Source organism: Synchiropus splendidus, chromosome 16, assembly GCF_027744825.2.
Source record: "Synchiropus splendidus isolate RoL2022-P1 chromosome 16, RoL_Sspl_1.0, whole genome shotgun sequence".
Lineage (NCBI taxonomy): Eukaryota > Metazoa > Chordata > Actinopteri > Syngnathiformes > Callionymidae > Synchiropus > Synchiropus splendidus.
The window spans coordinates 7,467,432-7,486,035 of NC_071349.1; the positions used below are offsets into that span (position 1 = coordinate 7,467,432).

General features: G+C 47.4%; 1 protein-coding gene across 3 annotated transcripts; it reads left to right on the forward strand.

Moving 5' to 3' along the window:
• Window positions 1–208: 208 nt before the first annotated feature.
• On the forward strand, window positions 209–14,009 carry grm1b (glutamate receptor, metabotropic 1b). Of its 3 annotated transcripts, none has more exons than XM_053845771.1 (10): window positions 209–537; window positions 869–1,665; window positions 2,882–3,131; window positions 4,529–4,764; window positions 4,861–4,875; window positions 7,353–7,599; window positions 7,678–7,852; window positions 8,134–8,260; window positions 9,679–10,606; window positions 11,871–12,130. In XM_053845771.1, exons 2-10 carry the CDS (start codon window positions 960–962, stop codon window positions 11,977–11,979), a joined length of 2,793 nt encoding a protein of 930 aa, XP_053701746.1. In that variant the 5' UTR covers window positions 209–537; window positions 869–959; the 3' UTR covers window positions 11,980–12,130. The 3 variants fall into 3 exon arrangements, with proteins under 3 accessions (XP_053701746.1, XP_053701744.1, XP_053701745.1); XM_053845769.1 differs by having other exon boundaries at window positions 210–537; window positions 11,836–14,009; XM_053845770.1 differs by lacking the exon at window positions 4,861–4,875 and having other exon boundaries at window positions 211–537; window positions 11,836–14,009.
• Window positions 14,010–18,604: the final 4,595 nt, after the last annotated feature.

An 18,604-nucleotide genomic window follows, 5' to 3' on the forward strand; every position in this document is an offset into this window, starting at 1 on the left:
ATTTCAGCCTCTATGGGTCGAGCAGACTTTCCAGGAACAAGCTCACCTTTCATCGTTGCAAATACAGTATGTCAAATAGTTTGTTGCATTTAAATTGTAGTAGCATGCAATAACCACGTGATGGCAGCAACCCCCCCAGAAGATCGTTCCTCTCTGTGTTCTGCGGATCATTAATCGATCTTCAGCAGATCTGATCGTTAGAATCTACAAGTTCCCGTGCAGTCGAAATTGAAGAAAAGCAACACGAGTACGACTCATAATTGCAGTTCGCTTCACCACTCTCGTTCCTCTCACCGCGAACTTTGCGAAACAAGGAGTGTGTTCTGGCTCCATCGGTGTTGGCTGAAGGACACGGAATCAGGGGCACTGCAGCGAGTTTGACCCGGTTTTTGGGTGCAGTGATGAGCGGGAGAAGAAGCTGGGGGACCTCAGCATCATTGCAGAGAGAGAGGGAGAGAGAGTCGGCAAGTGTCACAGCGCGATCTCAGAACTGGATGCTGCAGGACACGACAACATGCCCCGCGAGCTCCGGTCCAGGTACGGTGTTCTGCATGCTTCACACTCCGATCAGGCATCTGGGTGGTTGTGGGAATGAGAAATGGCTTCAGTCCAGAGCCAGCGACTGAGCGCTTCGATGTTGCTTGGGAAGTTGAGTGACAGGGAGGACTGCTTCTCTCCATGGTGCTGAAGCGGGATCCGCACCAACTGGGGTGCGATTGAACCCGCAGACGTTCTTGTTTCAGCGTGTTTCATTCGTAGGGTGTCAGTCTGGGGTATGGCGCCTTTGATGGTGGGAAGGTGCGGCACCCACTCAGAGTGTATGTGACCACTTTGTCCATAACGAGACCAAGGTCTTCTTTGTTTGCAGGTCAGGAGCAGTGACTGAGAGGAATGTTTGGACCAACACATGGCCAAGTGGACACGATGATTTCAGCTGAACTCCATAGAAACAGTCAGCCATGACCCTCTGGGTGTCACCGAGTCTCATGTATGTGTTTGTTTTGCTATGCCAGCTGCTTGTTTTGTCCAGGAGCAAATATGTGAGGTCAGTGGTGCCCAGCTCCGCGACTCGTCTGGTGGCCAGGACGGATGGAGACATCATCATCGGAGCGCTCTTCTCAGTTCACCACCAACCTTCTGCTGAGAAGGTGGCCGAGAGGAAATGTGGGGAGGTCCGCGACCAGTACGGCATCCAGAGGGTGGAGGCCATGTTCCACACTCTGGACAGGATTAACTCCGACCCGCACTTGCTGCCCAACATAACCTTGGGCTGTGAGATCAGGGACTCCTGCTGGCATTCCTCTGTCGCCTTGGAGCAGAGTATCGAGTTCATCAGAGACTCACTCATCTCCATCCGGGACGACAGCGATGGCTCCAGGTGGTGTGTGGAAGGCTTTCCCTCCGCTCAGCCGCCGCCAACCAAGAAGCCGATCGCGGGGGTCATCGGGCCCGGCTCCAGCTCAGTGGCCATTCAAGTCCAGAACCTTCTTCAGCTTTTCAACATCCCCCAGATCGCATATTCTGCCACAAGCATTGACCTGAGCGACAAGACTTTGTTCAAGTACTTCCTGAGGGTGGTGCCCTCAGACACCCTGCAGGCCAGGGCCCTGTTGGACATAGTCAAGCGATACAACTGGACTTACGTGTCTGCAGTGCACACCGAGGGTAAGACACCAACCCTTGGGTTCATGTCGTGTCTGTCTGGTAGGATACACCCTCAGATGTACCAACAAGCTCAACGACTGGATGATGACTGTGTTAGGAATTGTTTCTTTAGCTCCATTCTCTCTCTTTAAAATGCAAAGATGCTACTGTGTGATAGGACAAGAGTCTGGCTTGGCTCTCGGTGCTCCGCGGCACCACCCAGAGAGGAGGAGGAGAAGCAGCTGGAGCTGGGCAGGAAGAGTCTGTGGAGATGATGGTCTGCTGACAGGCATTCCTTTAACATACATGTGGCTAGACTAGATTACATTAGTTAACCATTGCTAGTCCTATGTCCAACGTTCTTCAGATGGCAGGTGCTTCACACCAGTGGGAGAACATTACGCTGTAACTTGATATAACAGGCAGCAAGCGCAGCACGTAACCTCATGGTCCAGATGAACGTGATGTAGAACTGGATTAACACTTGGAGAGCAGTCCTCTACCAAGACCTTCATGTTATACCCACTCAGTGATGGTTTTTACCTCCTACTTTTGCTCTATATTTTAGCAACTGTGTTAAGTACTCCATGTGCAATGACATCTATCAGACAGTAGGTGGCAGTAGGGTTACAGAGCTTCTATAACACACGGGAGACACAAAGAAGAGGCCAACAGCAGGAAATGACAGAGAAAACCTTTAGTAAACCCACATTTGGTTTACATTCATTACAGCGGTTTGATCATATGCTGTGTTTTGTGTAAAAATGCCCGGTTTTAGCCCTTAAACCAGAGCTGGTCATGTGATTTTCTCTTTCCCCATTGTGGGAAGAATACAGGCAACCTAATCTAATAATTTCATTTATAATTTAGGTAAACAGCAAATGAGGGAGATGAGGAAGGATGAGACATGTGGGGCTTGTTGTCTTTTGTCTGAGGGTGTTCTATAAATGGGCGAAGACTCTGAGTAGAGCCACAATTCCTATGAAGGGGAGCTATTGAAGGACAGTTCAAGAGCTCATCTTGGCTGTCAGTCAGCTGACTGAAGTGGTTCAGCTAGTTAAACTATAGCTGGCCAGTTCTTGTCAGTGAGTGTGAGAACGAACTCATTTTTCTTCTCAGAACTGAAGAGACTTGAGCAGAGTTCATGCTCCCCTGTGACACAGTTTTAGCCAACACCCATCATGGGTGATGTTTATTGTGATATGGAAGTGATTTGAATCCTTTGTCCTTGTGTCAGGGAACTATGGAGAAAGTGGGATGGAGGTCTTCAAAGAACTGGCGTTACAGGAAGGAATCTGTCTCTCCCACTCCGACAAGATCTACAGCAACGCAGGGGAGAAGCACTTTGACCGGCTGCTGCGGAAGTTGCGTGAGCGGCTGCCCAAAGCCAGGGTTGTGGTGTGCTTCTGCGAGGGGATGACGGTCCGAGGGCTGCTCATGGCCATGAGGCGTCTGGGAGTGGCGGGAGAGTTTCTCCTCATTGGCAGGTTAGACTCCATCTTCTCCTACCTCCTTGAATGAGGCCCCCCGATCTTATCACTCAAGCCTGTAAACTGCTTTGTTGCGTAATTCTCTCAAGTTTGACTGAAGGTTTTACACAAAATGGCATAATATATTTCCCTCTTCTTTTGGGAGTGTAATTCCTGTGAAAGCAGTCGATGCTCTGACTCAGCCTGGGTGATGAATAATGCATCCGCACAGCGAGCGCTCTCTTTTCCCTGTCAGATCACAGGCAGGACAGGCTAATATGGGACAGCACCTCCAGCGTAAGCGCAGAGAATGTGGAGTAGTGAACATCAAAGCTGGTATCAGCTCATCCACCCAATCTTAGCAAGCTTCTTCAGCCTCACTGTGGATGCAGCGGATTTGAGCTTCACGTGGTGCATTTATGATCCATGATTTGTTCTCAATGGAAACCAGATCAGAACCTTTCCTTCTGGGTCAGGTGATTAAACATGCTTAAAATAGATTGTAAATCCTTGGAAACTTGCTCTCACCTCTTTAACTTGAATTTGGAGGTGGTATAGGGAGGAAGGGAAGGAGGACGAGTTTAGGTGGAGTCTGAGTCTTTTCAGGTCAAGGAGACAACTGAAAAAGAGCCAGAGCCAGGCGCAGATTAGGATGATGTCTTGTGTGTGGGGCGGAGGAAACAGATCTCAGGAGCAAGGGAGACGCAGATTCAGAGTCTCATCGTTTGCTTTCTGAGTTTTGAACTCCTTCTGAATCGAAATGTATGAAGCCAAACTGTAGCAGCAACTGCTGGATAAACAGCAGCAGAGGGTCACTCTTACAAAACACAGATGTAAAAGGAAGACACATCTGTGTATTCTCTGTCCCAGGAGGAGAAATGAATAAATGACCATGAGTGCTCCAGTAGTCACTGAGAGTGGACCCCAGTGGAGCAGCCGTCTGAGGCAAGAATAATAAATAAAGAAGAGCTTTTAAAATGCCTGGTGTGTATTTGCAGCGCTCTTTCAGGACTCCAACTGAATTCAAAGTACGACTCGGAGTAGATTTAAAGGCATCCTCTCAATACGAGTCACGATTAGCAAGCATCGTCTTCCGCCAGTGCGTCTGCTTCAAGAACTTCCTTCCCTTTGTCTGTCTGAATTGAGAGTGAACCTAAATGGCTCCAAAACAGTTGCAGCAGAAGAGTGAAGACCTCAAATGAACTGCTGTGGAAGTGGGCCAGTTTATAAACGAAACCATCCTCATTCCCATGGTGAAAAGTCTTATGGAGTTTCTCCGGGGACTGTTAGGCTCCAGGAGACCAAGAACATCTGTTCACACTGTTGTTTGGGATAAATGTCATGGTGATCTTGTGTGTTTTTGACGCTGGACCTGCCAGAAAGTGAGATCACTTCCCTCTCTGCCTCCTCTGCAGTGATGGTTGGGCCGACCGGGTTGAGGTGGTGGAGGGATACGAACAGGAGGCAGCCGGCGGCATCACGGTCAAGCTGCAGTCTGAAGATGTCTCCTCCTTTGACGACTACTTCCTCAAGCTCAAGCTCAGCACCAACACACGGAACCCCTGGTTCCCTGAGTTCTGGCAACACCGCTTCCAGTGTCGCCTGGCTGGACACCCGCAAGAGAACCTCAACTATGCTCGGAACTGCTCAGGTAGGGACACCTTTCATCTTCACCAGCTCTGTGTTCCGGGCGACACTGTCCGAGCACTAACAGCTGTTTCCATGTCATTAACTCTTGCCTCTACAGAGGAGGATGAACTAGGTAAAGCCGTCCGCTCTCACTGCCTCTGGAAACAATGCTCAGAGAGCATGTTTCTGAAAACAAGAAAACCTGTATTTACGTTGTCAGATTCAAGATTTGAGTTCCCACACTTCCTGTGCTCCCCTATTTACAGTGCGTCATGTCAATCATGATCTGAGAAGTTCCTCAGCTGAACACACTGCTCGCACCAAAATTCTTACAGTCTAAAAGGCTTTCATTCTCACCAGGACGTCCCAATGTTGCTACAGGTCAATGAAGGCAAAAACAGCTGATGTGACAAAAAAGAATAGTGAAACAATAGGTGTTCAACTTCCATTTAAAATTCATTTCGGATGAAATAAAACATATCATTTAATTCATATTACTAAAATGTTTTTTACTCAGCATATTTTATTTTTTAGCTACATCAAGTCATTTCATCAGTGGCTCATCTTAAACCTTGCTCAGGAATGTCCTAAATTACTGAATTACAATGTAGTGGCCAAATCAAACCTGTGTGTGACACGGGAAGGTTGCTGAAAAATGAAAGCAAAAACAGGAAAGGCTAAATGCCAGATTCTTTGGTCAGTAAACTAAAGACCCCAGTGACACACGTAAATATACACAAATGCATGCACAGATCATTTTTTACATCAGATTTTTGTCACGTATTAAATGAAACAACAGAGAGCTCCCTCTGAACAAGATAGTAACTCCACTACTGTCATATGATTCTTTTGGTGTAGAGCTCCGGGACGGTGAGTGACTCTCTCTGAATGCTGCTCGTGTTAGTGGTAGACACTGAGGTTTGCTGACATTAAGTCTTTTCCTATGGTAAGTTGATATTATTTCTGTCAGTTAATCTCAGTTGACCTCGGCGATATGAAGCTATTGGGGTGTTCAGCGGTAATAAAGTCATTCAACAGCCCAATAACGTTCGAGACGATGCTGGTTTGGCTTGGACTGCATGGGGCCCACGGGAGCCTCTCTGGAGCTGCTTCTAGTTGCAGTGGTGCTCGCGAGTTTATCCAGATGGTTCTGCAGCAGCTGAATGGACAGGCAGCTTCTGCTTGCATGTTGACATCATGACATCTTTGCATCATAACCGTAGCTACACAGCTCGCCCAGAGAAACGTCAGAGCTGAGGAGATCCTAAAGTAGGTCATCACCAGCAGCTCCCATCGGACACTCATCCAGCTGCAACGCCACTGCTCAGATGTTGTTTTCCCGCAGACACACTTTTCAATGGTGACGATGAATATTTAAAGGGAGGGGAAGATGGTTTGTAGGAAGCATTGTGAATCTTGCAGAAGATATTCTGATCTTCAGGTGATGGCTAGTTTTATCAGGAATGGTGCTGAAATTTCCTTTCAACTTTCATATTTTAGGACATACAGTCTCAAAGTGATTTAAACTGGAACTTTTTAGTTGCATTAGATTGCAAGCTGGTGACCTTTGACCCGTACAGAATAAGAAACGTTGACACGAGGACATTCAACACAGACAGAGGTGGAGGTCCAGGCATGCAGACCAGTCATCAGTTCCAGATCCAGCCTCAGGCTGACGACATGGGACGTAGAAAACAGGAAGCGTGTCACAGACTGGCTGAGAAATTGAAGATAGGACGGACTATAGCGTAGCAGATCAATGCAGGTCAAGCTTCCGTTAAAGGGGTAGAAGAGGGGGAAAGTATTGTAACTAAGAGGGGCAGTGCACACTTGGGTGGTGTTTCTAGACACTTGAAAACACTGTTGGAGTCTAACATCCTGCAGCTCACGCTCCCTGACCTGAAGACCCACACATGGACAACCCAAGTTTTCATCTCTGTGAAAGTTCCCTAGTGTTCATTCCTCCAGACAAACATTCAAAATATTGGTGGGGAGTTTAGAGACTGAAGTCAAGATCAGCGAGCCCTTTAGCTTCTGTTGGAAGTTTGAGTATTTGAGTATGACACTCATTGTTGGACTGACACTCTCTTTTCCTTTCATAGTGACAGAATAGAAGATAATTTGTACGACTTTTGAGGAGTCATATAGCAACAGCAGTTAGTCGCCTAAAAGGTTGAGAGATGCTTTCAAGCTCAGATGTTAGCTGTGGTGCAGGAGGTCGTCTGGTTCATGCTCAGGTCACGACTGCGTCTGACTCGGACTAGACTGCAGCTTGCTGGTCTAATGAGGTGCACCCTGACACACTGGTTTATCCACAGGCATCTCAATCTCCTGAATCTGTTCCAGCGGGAGATAACTGGAGGGCTAATTTTGTTTCCATGAGAAATGAACACACTGAAGTCAGTTTAGAGGCTTTCAACTCTTGCAGAGCTCTGGAGCTGGAAGCTTTTGAACGGCTGCTCAGATGAGTTTCATCAATCACTCATCACGCTACACGCTCAGAGACAGCGCATAAGTGAGCCAGCTTCTGCCTGCTGTAGTCAGAGACCCGCAGTAAGACTTGGGAGCTCAGGCTGAGCTCTGGACCCTGACTCTGCCCATCCCTGCCAGGTTACGAGAGCCTGGAGGACAACTACGTCCAAGACAGCAAGATGGGCTTCGTCATCAACGCTATCTACGCCATGGCCCACGGGCTGCACGACATGCACGCTGAGCTCTGCCCCGGACACGTGGGTCTCTGCGACGCCATGAAGCCCATCGATGGAAGCCACTTGTTGGACTTCCTCCTCAGGACCACCTTCACCGGGGTTTCTGGCGAAGACATCTGGTTTGACGAGAATGGAGACTCCCCTGGAAGGTAGAGAATCAGTCTCACAGAGTCTTGAAAATGTGGTGTTTATGAAGGCATGTCTGAGTTAATTCTCTCTGTCCTCAGGTATGAGATCATGAACTTCCAGCGATTACAGTCTGGAGGGTTCGACTACATCAACATTGGCTCCTGGCACGAGGGCGTGCTGAGCATCGACGACGACATGATGCAGATGATGCAGAACAGCAGCAGCATGGTTCGGTCCGTCTGCAGCGAGCCCTGCTCAAGAGGAGAGATTAAGGTACCGGACCCGCTCTGCTGAAGAGCCTCTGCTGAGATGGCCAGTTCAAGCAAGACTGATTTAGCAAAACGTTCCTCAAGCTAGAGACCTTTACACTGCTGCAGTCTGGAGGAGTGGCTCTGAGAGGTGCAGATGTTAATCCTCACCAGGGTTGTGGTTGCACAAGTACAGGTAGATTTCTCTGTCGCTAGGCTGGACCCTTCACTGAAGTTGAGTTGATGTGCCTGTGGGCTATCAACAGGGTCGGTTCTGTGGCTCATGTGATGTGTGTTTGCCACCAGGTGATCCGGAAAGGGGAGGTGAGCTGCTGCTGGATCTGCACTGCATGCAAGGAGAACGAATATGTCCAGGATGAGTTCACATGTACGGCCTGTGACCTCGGCTGGTGGCCCGACAGAGATCTGGAAGGTTTGTTGCCTCAGTGTCCCAACACTCTCACGTTCATATCTCCACTAAAGGATGAATACGATCTGTAACACAACTGGTAATAAATGTTTTAATGAATGTTTTCACCTGACACAACTGAATCATGGTTTCGTGGCTCAGTGAGAGTGGAATTTTGGGGAAGAGACGGGATTCCGATTGACACTGCCATTGTCTAATGATGAAGACTCCATGATACTTGACCTCTTGGACATGAGAATCTTGGCAGGACATTCACTCTGTCCCACCTGAGAACCATGGTCTGAAGCTCAGAGAGCCGTTCAGCCGGATCATGAAGTCTGAAAACGGAAACTGGGTCAGTTAGGAGTCCTGGTTCCAGAGTCTTTGCTTGTTGGCTGGATTGCTCCGAGCACTTTTACTCCGTTCCGTTTGTCCTGCCAAAAATTTTGCAGAACAGTTTAGTGAACCAGCTCGTCCCATTTTTGGTGCCCTCCCGTGACACCTGAGAGCCATTCATCATCTTTGCTGGCAGACCCACTTCACTCACACCCGCTCCTCTGGCCCACTTTCAAAACCCTTCTGCACAGTTCAAAGGCAGGCACTTTCTTAATGGGACCAACAGAGACATTTTAAAGCAAGTTTTTGGCGCCATTTTCCTCGCTTTTACATATAAATAGACAGCATATGAGACACTGAAGAGCTGCCCCAGCAGAAGGCAGATGAGAGGATCAGATTTGGACCCATAAATAAAGTGATTAGCTTGCTCCTGTTGTGGCGTTCCAAGCCCACTCTGGCTGACGCCCAGCCAGCATGGATCCTGGAGAGTTCAGTTGCAGTTGAGCTAAAAATGTGAGAGATCCAATAAAAGCTTCATATGAAGCACAATGTCTTGTCACGCTGAGTTAATATCGTCTTCACTCACCGCATTTCTCTTCCTCCACCAATATTCTCATCCCAACTCTTGAGTGAACCAGATGAAGGTGTTCTTCCGTTCTTTAGTCATGCACTATCCACGAGTCAGGTCTGTGGTTGTATGCAATAACATAGTTAGATTTGTGGTGTGACCTGGGGGAATAATCTTCATAGTCTCTCAATGGATGATCTGGATGGTCCAGGTGGACTGTGTTGTCTGTTGGGCAGCAACTTTGATAGTCAACTATTTCCTGATTTCTTTAAAGATCAGTCGACTTGTCGCCAGATGACGTGTAGGAACTTTGGTTTCAGTGTTGTAAAGAAATCATTTAGAAATAGACAATGGATGTTAAGAGTTCGAAATGAGCTTTTTTAGTTGCTCAAAATGTGCTGTGAAAGATGAACTAAGGAACAATGACGTTATGACTTGTCGACTCGCCGTTGCAGGCCTAGCTGGCTCTGGACTCAAGTGTTCCCAAGTGTTCATCATTTTGATGTTGACGTCAACAGTGTTCCTTTCCTCTTGTCAGGCTGTGAGCCTCTCCCTCTGCGCTACCTGGAGTGGAGCAACCCGGAGTCCATCATCCAAGTGGTTTTCTCCTGCATGGGCATCCTGGTCACATCCTTCGTGGCCCTGGTCTTCGTCTTGTACCGAGACACGCCCGTGGTCAAGTCGTCCAGCCGTGAGCTCTGCTACATCATCCTGGCCGGGATCTTCCTTGGGTACCTCTGCCCCTTCACCCTCATCGCACGCCCCACTGTGGTCTCCTGCTACACGCAGAGGCTGCTGGTCGGACTCTCGGCCGCCATGTGCTACTCAGCGCTGGTGACTAAAACAAACCGGATTGCCCGCATCCTTGCTGGCAGCAAGAAGAAAATCTGCACCAGGAAACCTCGGTTCATGAGTGCCTGGGCGCAGGTGGTCATTGCCTTCATCCTCATCAGCGTCCAGCTGACCCTGGAGGTCACACTTATAATCATGGAGCCGCCGGAGCCCATCAAGTCCTACCCCAGCATCAGAGAGGTCTTCCTGATCTGCAACACGAGCAACCTAGGCGTGGTCGCTCCTCTGGGCTACAATGGCTTACTCATCATGAGCTGCACCTACTACGCCTTCAAAACCCGAAACGTCCCGGCAAACTTCAACGAAGCCAAGTACATCGCCTTCACCATGTACACCACGTGCATCATCTGGCTGGCCTTCGTGCCCATTTACTTTGGCAGCAACTACAAGATCATCACCACGTCCTTCTCAGTGAGCCTGAGCGTGACTGTGGCCTTGGGCTGCATGTTCACCCCGAAGATGTACATCATCATCGCCAAGCCAGAGAGAAACGTGCGCAGCGCCTTTACCACCTCCGACGCCGTGCGCATGCACGTGGGAGACGGCAAGATGGCCTACCGCAGCAACAGCCTGCTCAGCATGTTCAAGAGGAAGAAGAATGCAGGCAACGGCAGGTGAGTTTGGACAGAGTCAGGAAAGATAAGATTCTTAAAATCACTGCTGGCTTGAGTGAGATAGTGGTAGGAGTACTGTGTTCTGTTCATCATCGGTGAGACGATAGAAATGTAAATGTGGCCCCTAAAATAGCAACTATAATGCTCACAGCAGCGGCATCTTTAATACACCAAAGACCTGAGCTTGGAACTTTGAGTACACAGGTGCAGAAACAAGTGCTGTACAAACCAGAACAGAGACACGACTGAGGTAAACATTTAAAATGACCAAAGGTCAAAATTAGAACAGAATTAGGTGGAAAAGTTCACAAAGCTAAACCCAAACTTGCTTCCTCGCCAGTATGTTGTGTGTTCCCTCCAAAAACCTAGTGAAAAATACACTGATTGTTCAATAACAGAAGCTTTTACTAGAGCCTCTTTTGCCCTATTCTATTCTGTATTTGGTAAATATATTTTGAAGTTAACCTACTGTACATTAAAGTTAAATGCGGTTTGTAGAGTAAAGGTAATCATTTTGAAGCTGGTCCCTCATGTGTGGCGACAGCAGGTGTGTGCTTCTTAATTGAGTCTGGAAGTCATGATCTGGTGGCCTCTCAGGGACCAAACACTTGAGGGAACCTGGCGTGCCTGTGCTCGCTCTTGCCACACCTGTTGTGACATTACAAGAATGTGGGTCACAGCTCAGAGATAGAGAGTGTAGACACCTTCTTCATTGTAATATGCATGGGCTCTTAAACTTTAATATGACTCTCAGCACCGAGCGCCTGGGTCGCCTCTCGTCCTGTGATGCGTCAGTGAACCTGATGAGACCATGGTGACCACATGGCTCAAAACACTCCCCAATGCTGCTCAGTCAAATCCTATACTGGGGCTTGGAGTGAAGCATGTTGTCTGCCAAAGCTTATTTTCCAAACTCCCCCTACTGTGAACAAAACACACTCTGGTGTCTCCAGTGCTCAACACCAGCGCAAGCAAGCATTGTTCTGCCCTCAGTGGAAACATGCGGTTTACTGCACATTAATGCAGAGCCACTTCTGAATAAAAACAGTTCCAAAATAGTCAAATGAAAACCCTTCTTAGCCGTGACTGATCTGAACTCTTCTAGATCGAGTAGAAAGGGCAGTGTCACTGTAACATTCCTGCAGTATGTTGCATGTGCATTTTGACTGTTACTTCTGACTGCAGTCCTGGGCTCCTCTTTGTAACCGTGGTTTTTATTTTGTTCATAGTTCTAATGGAAAGTCTGTGTCATGGTCTGAACCAGGTGCAAGACATCCTCCCAAAGGGGATCATACATGGCACAGACTGTCAGTGCATGTGAAGAAACAGGACGCAGGTTCCAATCAGATGGCCGTCATCAAACCCTTAACTAACAGCTTTCAGAACCCTGAGTTCTCGAGCCTCAGCACCAAGACTTTATACAACGTGGCTGAGGAGGAGGAGAGCTTGTGCAGTGGACCTGGAACTCCTGCCATGGTGGCACACGGGCAAGCCCCGGGGCTTTTAAAAGAGGAGGACGTGGAAGTGTATACACCTGGACACGTGGTGCCAGGTAGAACCGATCGGCATGTCGACCTGGACCTGCAGGACCGGCTGGAGGGCAGGGTTAATGGTGAAACTCATGAGCTCAGTCATATGATGCCGATGAGTGAAGGCGACAACGTGCCAGTGTACCACCTGGCCCACCTCCTCCAACAGGACCCAGTGCACTTGTTTGATCTGGACCCCCCTTTAGAGGACGAAATGGCAAGCGAACAGTTTGGCCTCCTCCAGAGCTTCATGTGCAACGACACTGAGATTCACCATGAGCTCGAGGCCCAAGTGACGATGGAAGATTCTTTGGCTTTGATGCCGCCCTCGCCCTTCCGGGACTGTCGTCCACAGAGTCCTGCTCTACCCTCACCTGTGTCTGAGTCCAGGCCTTACACTGCAGTGGTCCTGGGAGACCTCACGCAGAGCTCCTCTACGCTGTGACTCTGTTTCATCATTGTCTCTTAGTATTGAATAATATAGGGCTGTAAATACTGAAACATTAGCACATGCCTCACCCTCGCTCAGAGGCTTCTGCTTCCACTCAAACATTCCATTTTTGACCCACAAATCTAACACGGTTCTAACTTTGTTAGAGGTTCTTTGCATGAAACCAAGTCTGTGTTCCTTCTCCTCGACTCACCCTGAGAGCTCCAGACATGCTCCTCAAGGTCAAGGTCGTCAGCTAGTTGGTTAGTGAGAAGAAAATGCAGCTCATGATGGTCAGTAGAAGCATGTATATGTGAGTGAGAGGAGGAAGAATGGCAATGAGGGGAGAAGAGGTTGTGAGCTTCTGAGGTCATGGAGTGGAAGCTTTTGTCAACAGAGCATTCTCCAAATAAACCCAGCAGTGTTTGGTGTCCTCAGCCTCACTTCACTGGTTCACCGCTGCAGACACTCACAAGCTAAGGAGTCTGCAGAGTTTATAGCAGCGGTGCAGCAGTGTTCTTAGATACAGGAAGCAGACTTGGACTCAGCTAGGGAGCCAGATGGTTTGGACACCGGAGGGACAGTGATCAGAGGATGAAGCCCACACACCAGGAGCTCTTCTTCAGAGCTCATTTGATGAATGACCTATCGGAGATAACTCTGTTGGAACTGAAGCGGAAGGAAGAGTTCCCATCCATTTCGGGACCGTGTACAGAGAACAGGTCAAAGCCTTGAAACTATTAATTTTTCATGTCTAAATCTTCACAAATCAGTGCTGAGAGAGCTGAGGCTTACAAGTCTATGACACAGGGTTTGTTTAATTCATACTTGGTCATAATGTTTTGGCTTCTCACTGCAAAAGCAAAATATTTCCTACATGTTCTTGAATATCCTTTTTTTACTTTCTAGAGATGCAGTGAGATGATCTGTGTCCTCAGAGTGTTGTCATGGTTGTGTTCCGATTATAGTGCTTCCTTGTACAAATACACATGTAGTGTTTGCAGTATTTTAGTGAGTAATGTGACGCAGCTTCAGATTGACACACGGCTTGGTGACTTCTCCAGTCATGACCTTTGATGCAATGGCCTTTGACTCATATATTGCTGTTTAAAGGGAAGTGCTCAAGTGAGTTTTAAAATAAGATTGTGGTAACCTGCTGTTAAGTTTATGACCAAGCTCCAAATGATGATGATGATGATGATGATGATGATGATGATGATTCTGCGCACATTCGTCAGGGAGCCTGTCTGACCACAGTAAACTTTTTTATGCTCTGGACTTGTGTGTTTCTTTCTGGGCTCCAGTGTGCCTCCAGCGCAGAACAGCTTCGAAGGGTTGTGCTGAGGTTCTTGTATGAAAGTCCATGAACACATCACAGTATATGGAAATAGGTTTCATATATACAAACACCAGGAAATATGAGGAGACAAATAAACTATGAAAAGGGGGAAATTAAATATGCATCTTTGAAAAAAGTGAAACAAAAAAGATATATTTGAAATCAGAAACAGTAGTGCGGGCAGTAACAGTCTGAACAGCAGCTGATGCTGGACTTGCGCTCTCAGACCCTTCTAATCCTTCATCTGATCTATCATCTGTGTGTCACCCCCGCTGAGAATGGTTATGTAACAAGCTAATCACCACACTCCCTCATTGGTGTTTGACCCCCGCAACAAGAAACTGTGTCAAAACTCCCAATTTACATGGTGAGTCGGAGTGGAGCGAAGTTCCGTGCAAAACTTTCAGTCTGAACAGCAGCTGATGCTGGACTTGAACTCTCAGACTCTTCTAATCCTTCAAGTGGCCGCGGATCTCAGTCTGAGTGGTCGTCTCTTGCCCTAGTTGCTGGGCTCCTGTCATTCCTGCTGGTGAGCCCAAACAGAAATTGATGGAGAAACAAGAATAACTCTGGATGCGAAAGAACATCTGGAGGTTTGTCTTCTGGCTCAGCTGAGTTTGAGTTTGAATAGCTCAGTGACACATGAAATCCTGTTTTGGACGCAGAGATGATTTAAGAAATAGATGACACTGTGTGTGTGTTGTCCCTGCCGGCAGACAGAATGAGGAAGGAGAGACTCATGACAGCGACTCTGCCTGCACTCAAACCTGAAGAAAGAAATCATCTTGCTCCGAAAGCTTGGAAGAGATTTTCAGGACCGTACAGCTTGAAGAGGATACCTTAACTTTCCTGCTTCTAGTTAATTTTCCTCCTGTTTCTCAGAATGGTTTTTGCAGAAACAAAAGCAAAACTGGAATTGAATAATGAACAATGGAGTGTCTTGAGTGAACAGGAAATTTGCTTCACTTATATTGACTTTGTGTTGTGTCTAACGGTGTTCAAACACGACCCTTGTCACTCACACACAGTTCCAGGGCGACTCTCATTCCCTCACTTTCATCAGCTCGGTGTGAATATTAATGAGCCGCAGGCTGGCTTTAACCAGCTCGTGCAAACGGTTCACCTCAGGCTGGAGAATTGGGAGCCGGTCTACGTCCCTCCAAGTCACAGCTTCACTGCACACTGCCAGTTGTCAAGAGTAAACTGACCATTAACGCTGCTTTTAGAGCTCATTTAAGTGTTGCTACTGTCTCAGTAGAAGTGGTGAGAGGAGCTGTTGATACAGCCATCAGTTTAGATGTACACGAAACCTGAACGTGACAGTGTAGAAAACAAGAGCAAAAAACTGAGGAAGAAACCTTGGAAGAACCAAACAGAGGTTTGAGAACTGACCCAACCAGGAGGCTTTGGGAAACCCTCAGGTGCCTACTGGGGGTTGAACAGCGCTTCAGTTGTGATCAAGTCTTGTCGATACGTCCAGCTTGACACTGCCCAGTGATCACACACAGCTGTTGGGCTGCATCTTTCATGCAGCAAAACAAGCTAAAAAAAGCAACAAAAAAAAACAAAAAACATGTATTATTTTTCTTTACATTTTTTCTTAAAATACTATTATTTTTAAAAGCAGTAGCAGTATTCGATTGAGCTTGTGCTGTTTTGCAATACACCTGTATTTTCAGAGGCATGTCTTTTCTTCCTGCTACATCACTGATGTACCCACAGACTCAGGTGTGAGGGAGACACTGGTCCATAGTGAAGACAGAACAGTTGAAGCCCGCCGTCTGCTGGTGTGACATGCGTGGGTTTAGCTGTAATCTGTGCCAAGATTCCTGAGGTCACCGACCTCTGATCCATCATCTGTGTGTCACCTCCGCTGAGACTGGTTATGTAACAAGCTAATCACCACACTCCCTCGCTGGTGTTTGACCCCGGTAACGAGAAACTGTGTCAAAATTCCCAATTTACATGGTGAGTCGGAGTGGAGCGAAGTTCCGTGCAAAACTTTGAAACGTTCCTCATTAATTAAAAGCAGATTTAGTTCCGACTCTGACAGCGTCTGTTACGCAACCCGCGAATATGATTATCTCTTAATAAGCTCCCAGGGAGAGCAGCTCAGACGCATGAGCGGCACCGCCACTAAAGAGCTGTCAGCGTGACCCGCTTTACATTTGGGAAGAAAATCCAACTCCAAAAACTCCACTGGAGGACGATGGAGCACGGCGCTTCAAGCATATTCGTGGGGTCAACAAACGTCCTTTGGTCATTTGGAACAAGTCACTACATCTTGAGGAAGGGAGTGCAACAGTGGTGATGGTGTGAGCATGATCTGCTCTGCTGCCAGTCTCTTCTGGATGCCAAAGTTCATGTCTCTCAGCAGAGATTTCAGATGAATGCATGTACTTGACCGGGATTAAGGGTCATGAGGAGTTGTGTTTCATCACTTTGATCATCATCTTTGGCTTTTGATCCTGGATCAAACTCACAGTCCTCAGCCAGTGTTTGCTTCAGACACTCCATGATGGCGGTGACTCCTTCACGAAGTGTGGTCCACAGCTTCAGTGATGGGTTCAGGGTTAAAACTCCACTCCAAAGTGGGTCATTAGCATTTCACTGCCAGGACAAGACCAAGACCAGGGTCCTTAGTGGGAATAGGGTGGTGTGTGGGGTCCAGGTTGGACGTGAGTCTCTGCCCCGAGGGGGTGCTCAAGTTGACCCAGCATGGGATGCATGGAGAGTGTGCGTACCACATACAGCATCACGTTAAAGCCTGTGAGGAGAAGAATGAGTAGAAGAATGCTGAGCTGGCAGACAAAGCTCTCAGTTACCTGGCCAGTCTACATATCCGCTCTCACCTGTGGTCACAACATTTCGCTGCCAAGAAGGAGTTCTGTCGAGTCTTAAGTCTGAGTCATCAGGGAGATTCTCAGGGTGGAGAACAGTGAACATCCATGCTAGAGTTTATGGAGGGAGCTTTTCTGGTCATGATGTGAGACTCATGAAACAACTGATTCAAGCTGACCTTGCCACGATGATGATGAAGGACGGGAGCAGTGGTCTGCTCTGCTGCAGAGTGGAAGATACGACATCAGATCACAACTTCACTCACCTGTGCCTTTGATGGTGTGTCCGTGTTCCCGTTCAGGCATGAAACAAAAGGCTTCAATGATCCGCCAACACAACACTGGATAAAAACACAGTTTCTCTCAGAAAGAACAGCACTGTGGGACAATCTACTAAATTTGGAATTTCGTCCCAGATAACTGAGACCCATATTCAGGAGCCATGCAGGGCTCTTGGAAACAAAAGCGCTTCACATTTCTGACAAACACCATCTCCTAATGTGCTGTTTATTCACATGGCAGGCTGGATAAGCGCCTCAGTAACAGATCCACATTCCTGTGCATTATTGATATCGCCCCATTTTCTCCTCTCACCAGCGTGCAGCTCCTCTCCTGTGCTCATGACTCCATGAACATGTCCATGTCTAGTGATTCTGTGAGCTCGTGTGTGAGCCTTCACTCCTTCATTGACCTAGTTCATGACGGAGCCGCTAATTAGCTTTATAAGAACCAATTCATCTCTCTATCGGAGCAAGTCTTGGAGCCCACCCTCGAGACTTTCATGCTGGTGATGCGATGGGAAGTATCCCCAATAAAGCTCGCGTCTCAGCAAACACCCGGTGCTCTCCATGGTGCTGATTTTTGTCACGCTCAGCCAGAAATATTGCCATGGACTGCTGGGAAAGAGGGCCCTCTAGTGGAGAGAGGGTAGAAGCACGACTGGAAGGACCAGTCGTGCTTTGCCATATCCCTTTCCCCTGCCTCTCAACCTAAGCCTAACCATCCAAACCACATGGCTTCACCAGGTCTTCCTCCCATTGTGTAGAAACAACACCCCGAATCTGAGCAGCAATGTGGGTAACCTAAATATGAGCAGGTCACAAAGGTAATCCATGAACCCGGTTGTCTGGCAACATGTGAGCAGATTTCTAGTTTTTAAACTCCCCATGGAGCCATGATAACCTCCTTTGAAATCCGGAGGGAACACGATCCAAACTGGATATCTGTGGCCTATTTTATCACACAATGGATCAACTCCCGGGACTCTTCCGCCCAAAAACGAGCTGATCCACCCAGACTCTCCAGGAGGGACCCAGCGGGGGTCAGTTCAATGAACCTTTATGTCATATTTTCCACTGAGCCGCTGTTTTTCACTTGTTTATAGGAGACGGTCAAGATTTAGGCTGTGATGTAATTCTTGGCCAACAGGGGTCGCAAAAAAACGATAGAACGATGGTCTCAAACAGACTGACAGGAATGGTGTTTCATTTCTACTTTTTAAATGAAATAATAAAGATTTATCATGACGACAAATAACACACTTGATCTACTCCTTGAAGTCTACACGCATCCTTTGCAAATTCCAAAAATAACCCGACCACATGGCGTCAACCGTATCATTTTATTTGATTGTCTATATAACAGTATTATGAAATGCATTTCTGAGGGATTTTTATTTGAAAATGCAGCCAGCAAGTTAATTACATTTTTTTTTAATAGTTATACTTAATTTAAAATGCTAAGATGTATTTTAATAGATTCCTGTTTGTGACTTTTTAGCAATATTATTTTAGTGAGCCTGTGCAGAAGGAGACTACACTTCTAATAACTACCTCCGTCCTAGGATTATAATTCATGTCA

Coding starts and splice junctions, on each gene's coding strand:
- grm1b (XM_053845769.1), top strand. CDS start 960: ATGACCCTCTGGGTGTCACCGAGTCTCATGTATGTGTTTGTTTTGCTA. Junction 3,132..4,528: donor GAGTTTCTCCTCATTGGCAG/GTTAGACTCCAT, acceptor CCTCCTCTGCAG/TGATGGTTGGGCCGACCGGG. Junction 10,607..11,835: donor AAGAATGCAGGCAACGGCAG/GTGAGTTTGGAC, acceptor TTTTGTTCATAG/TTCTAATGGAAAGTCTGTGT.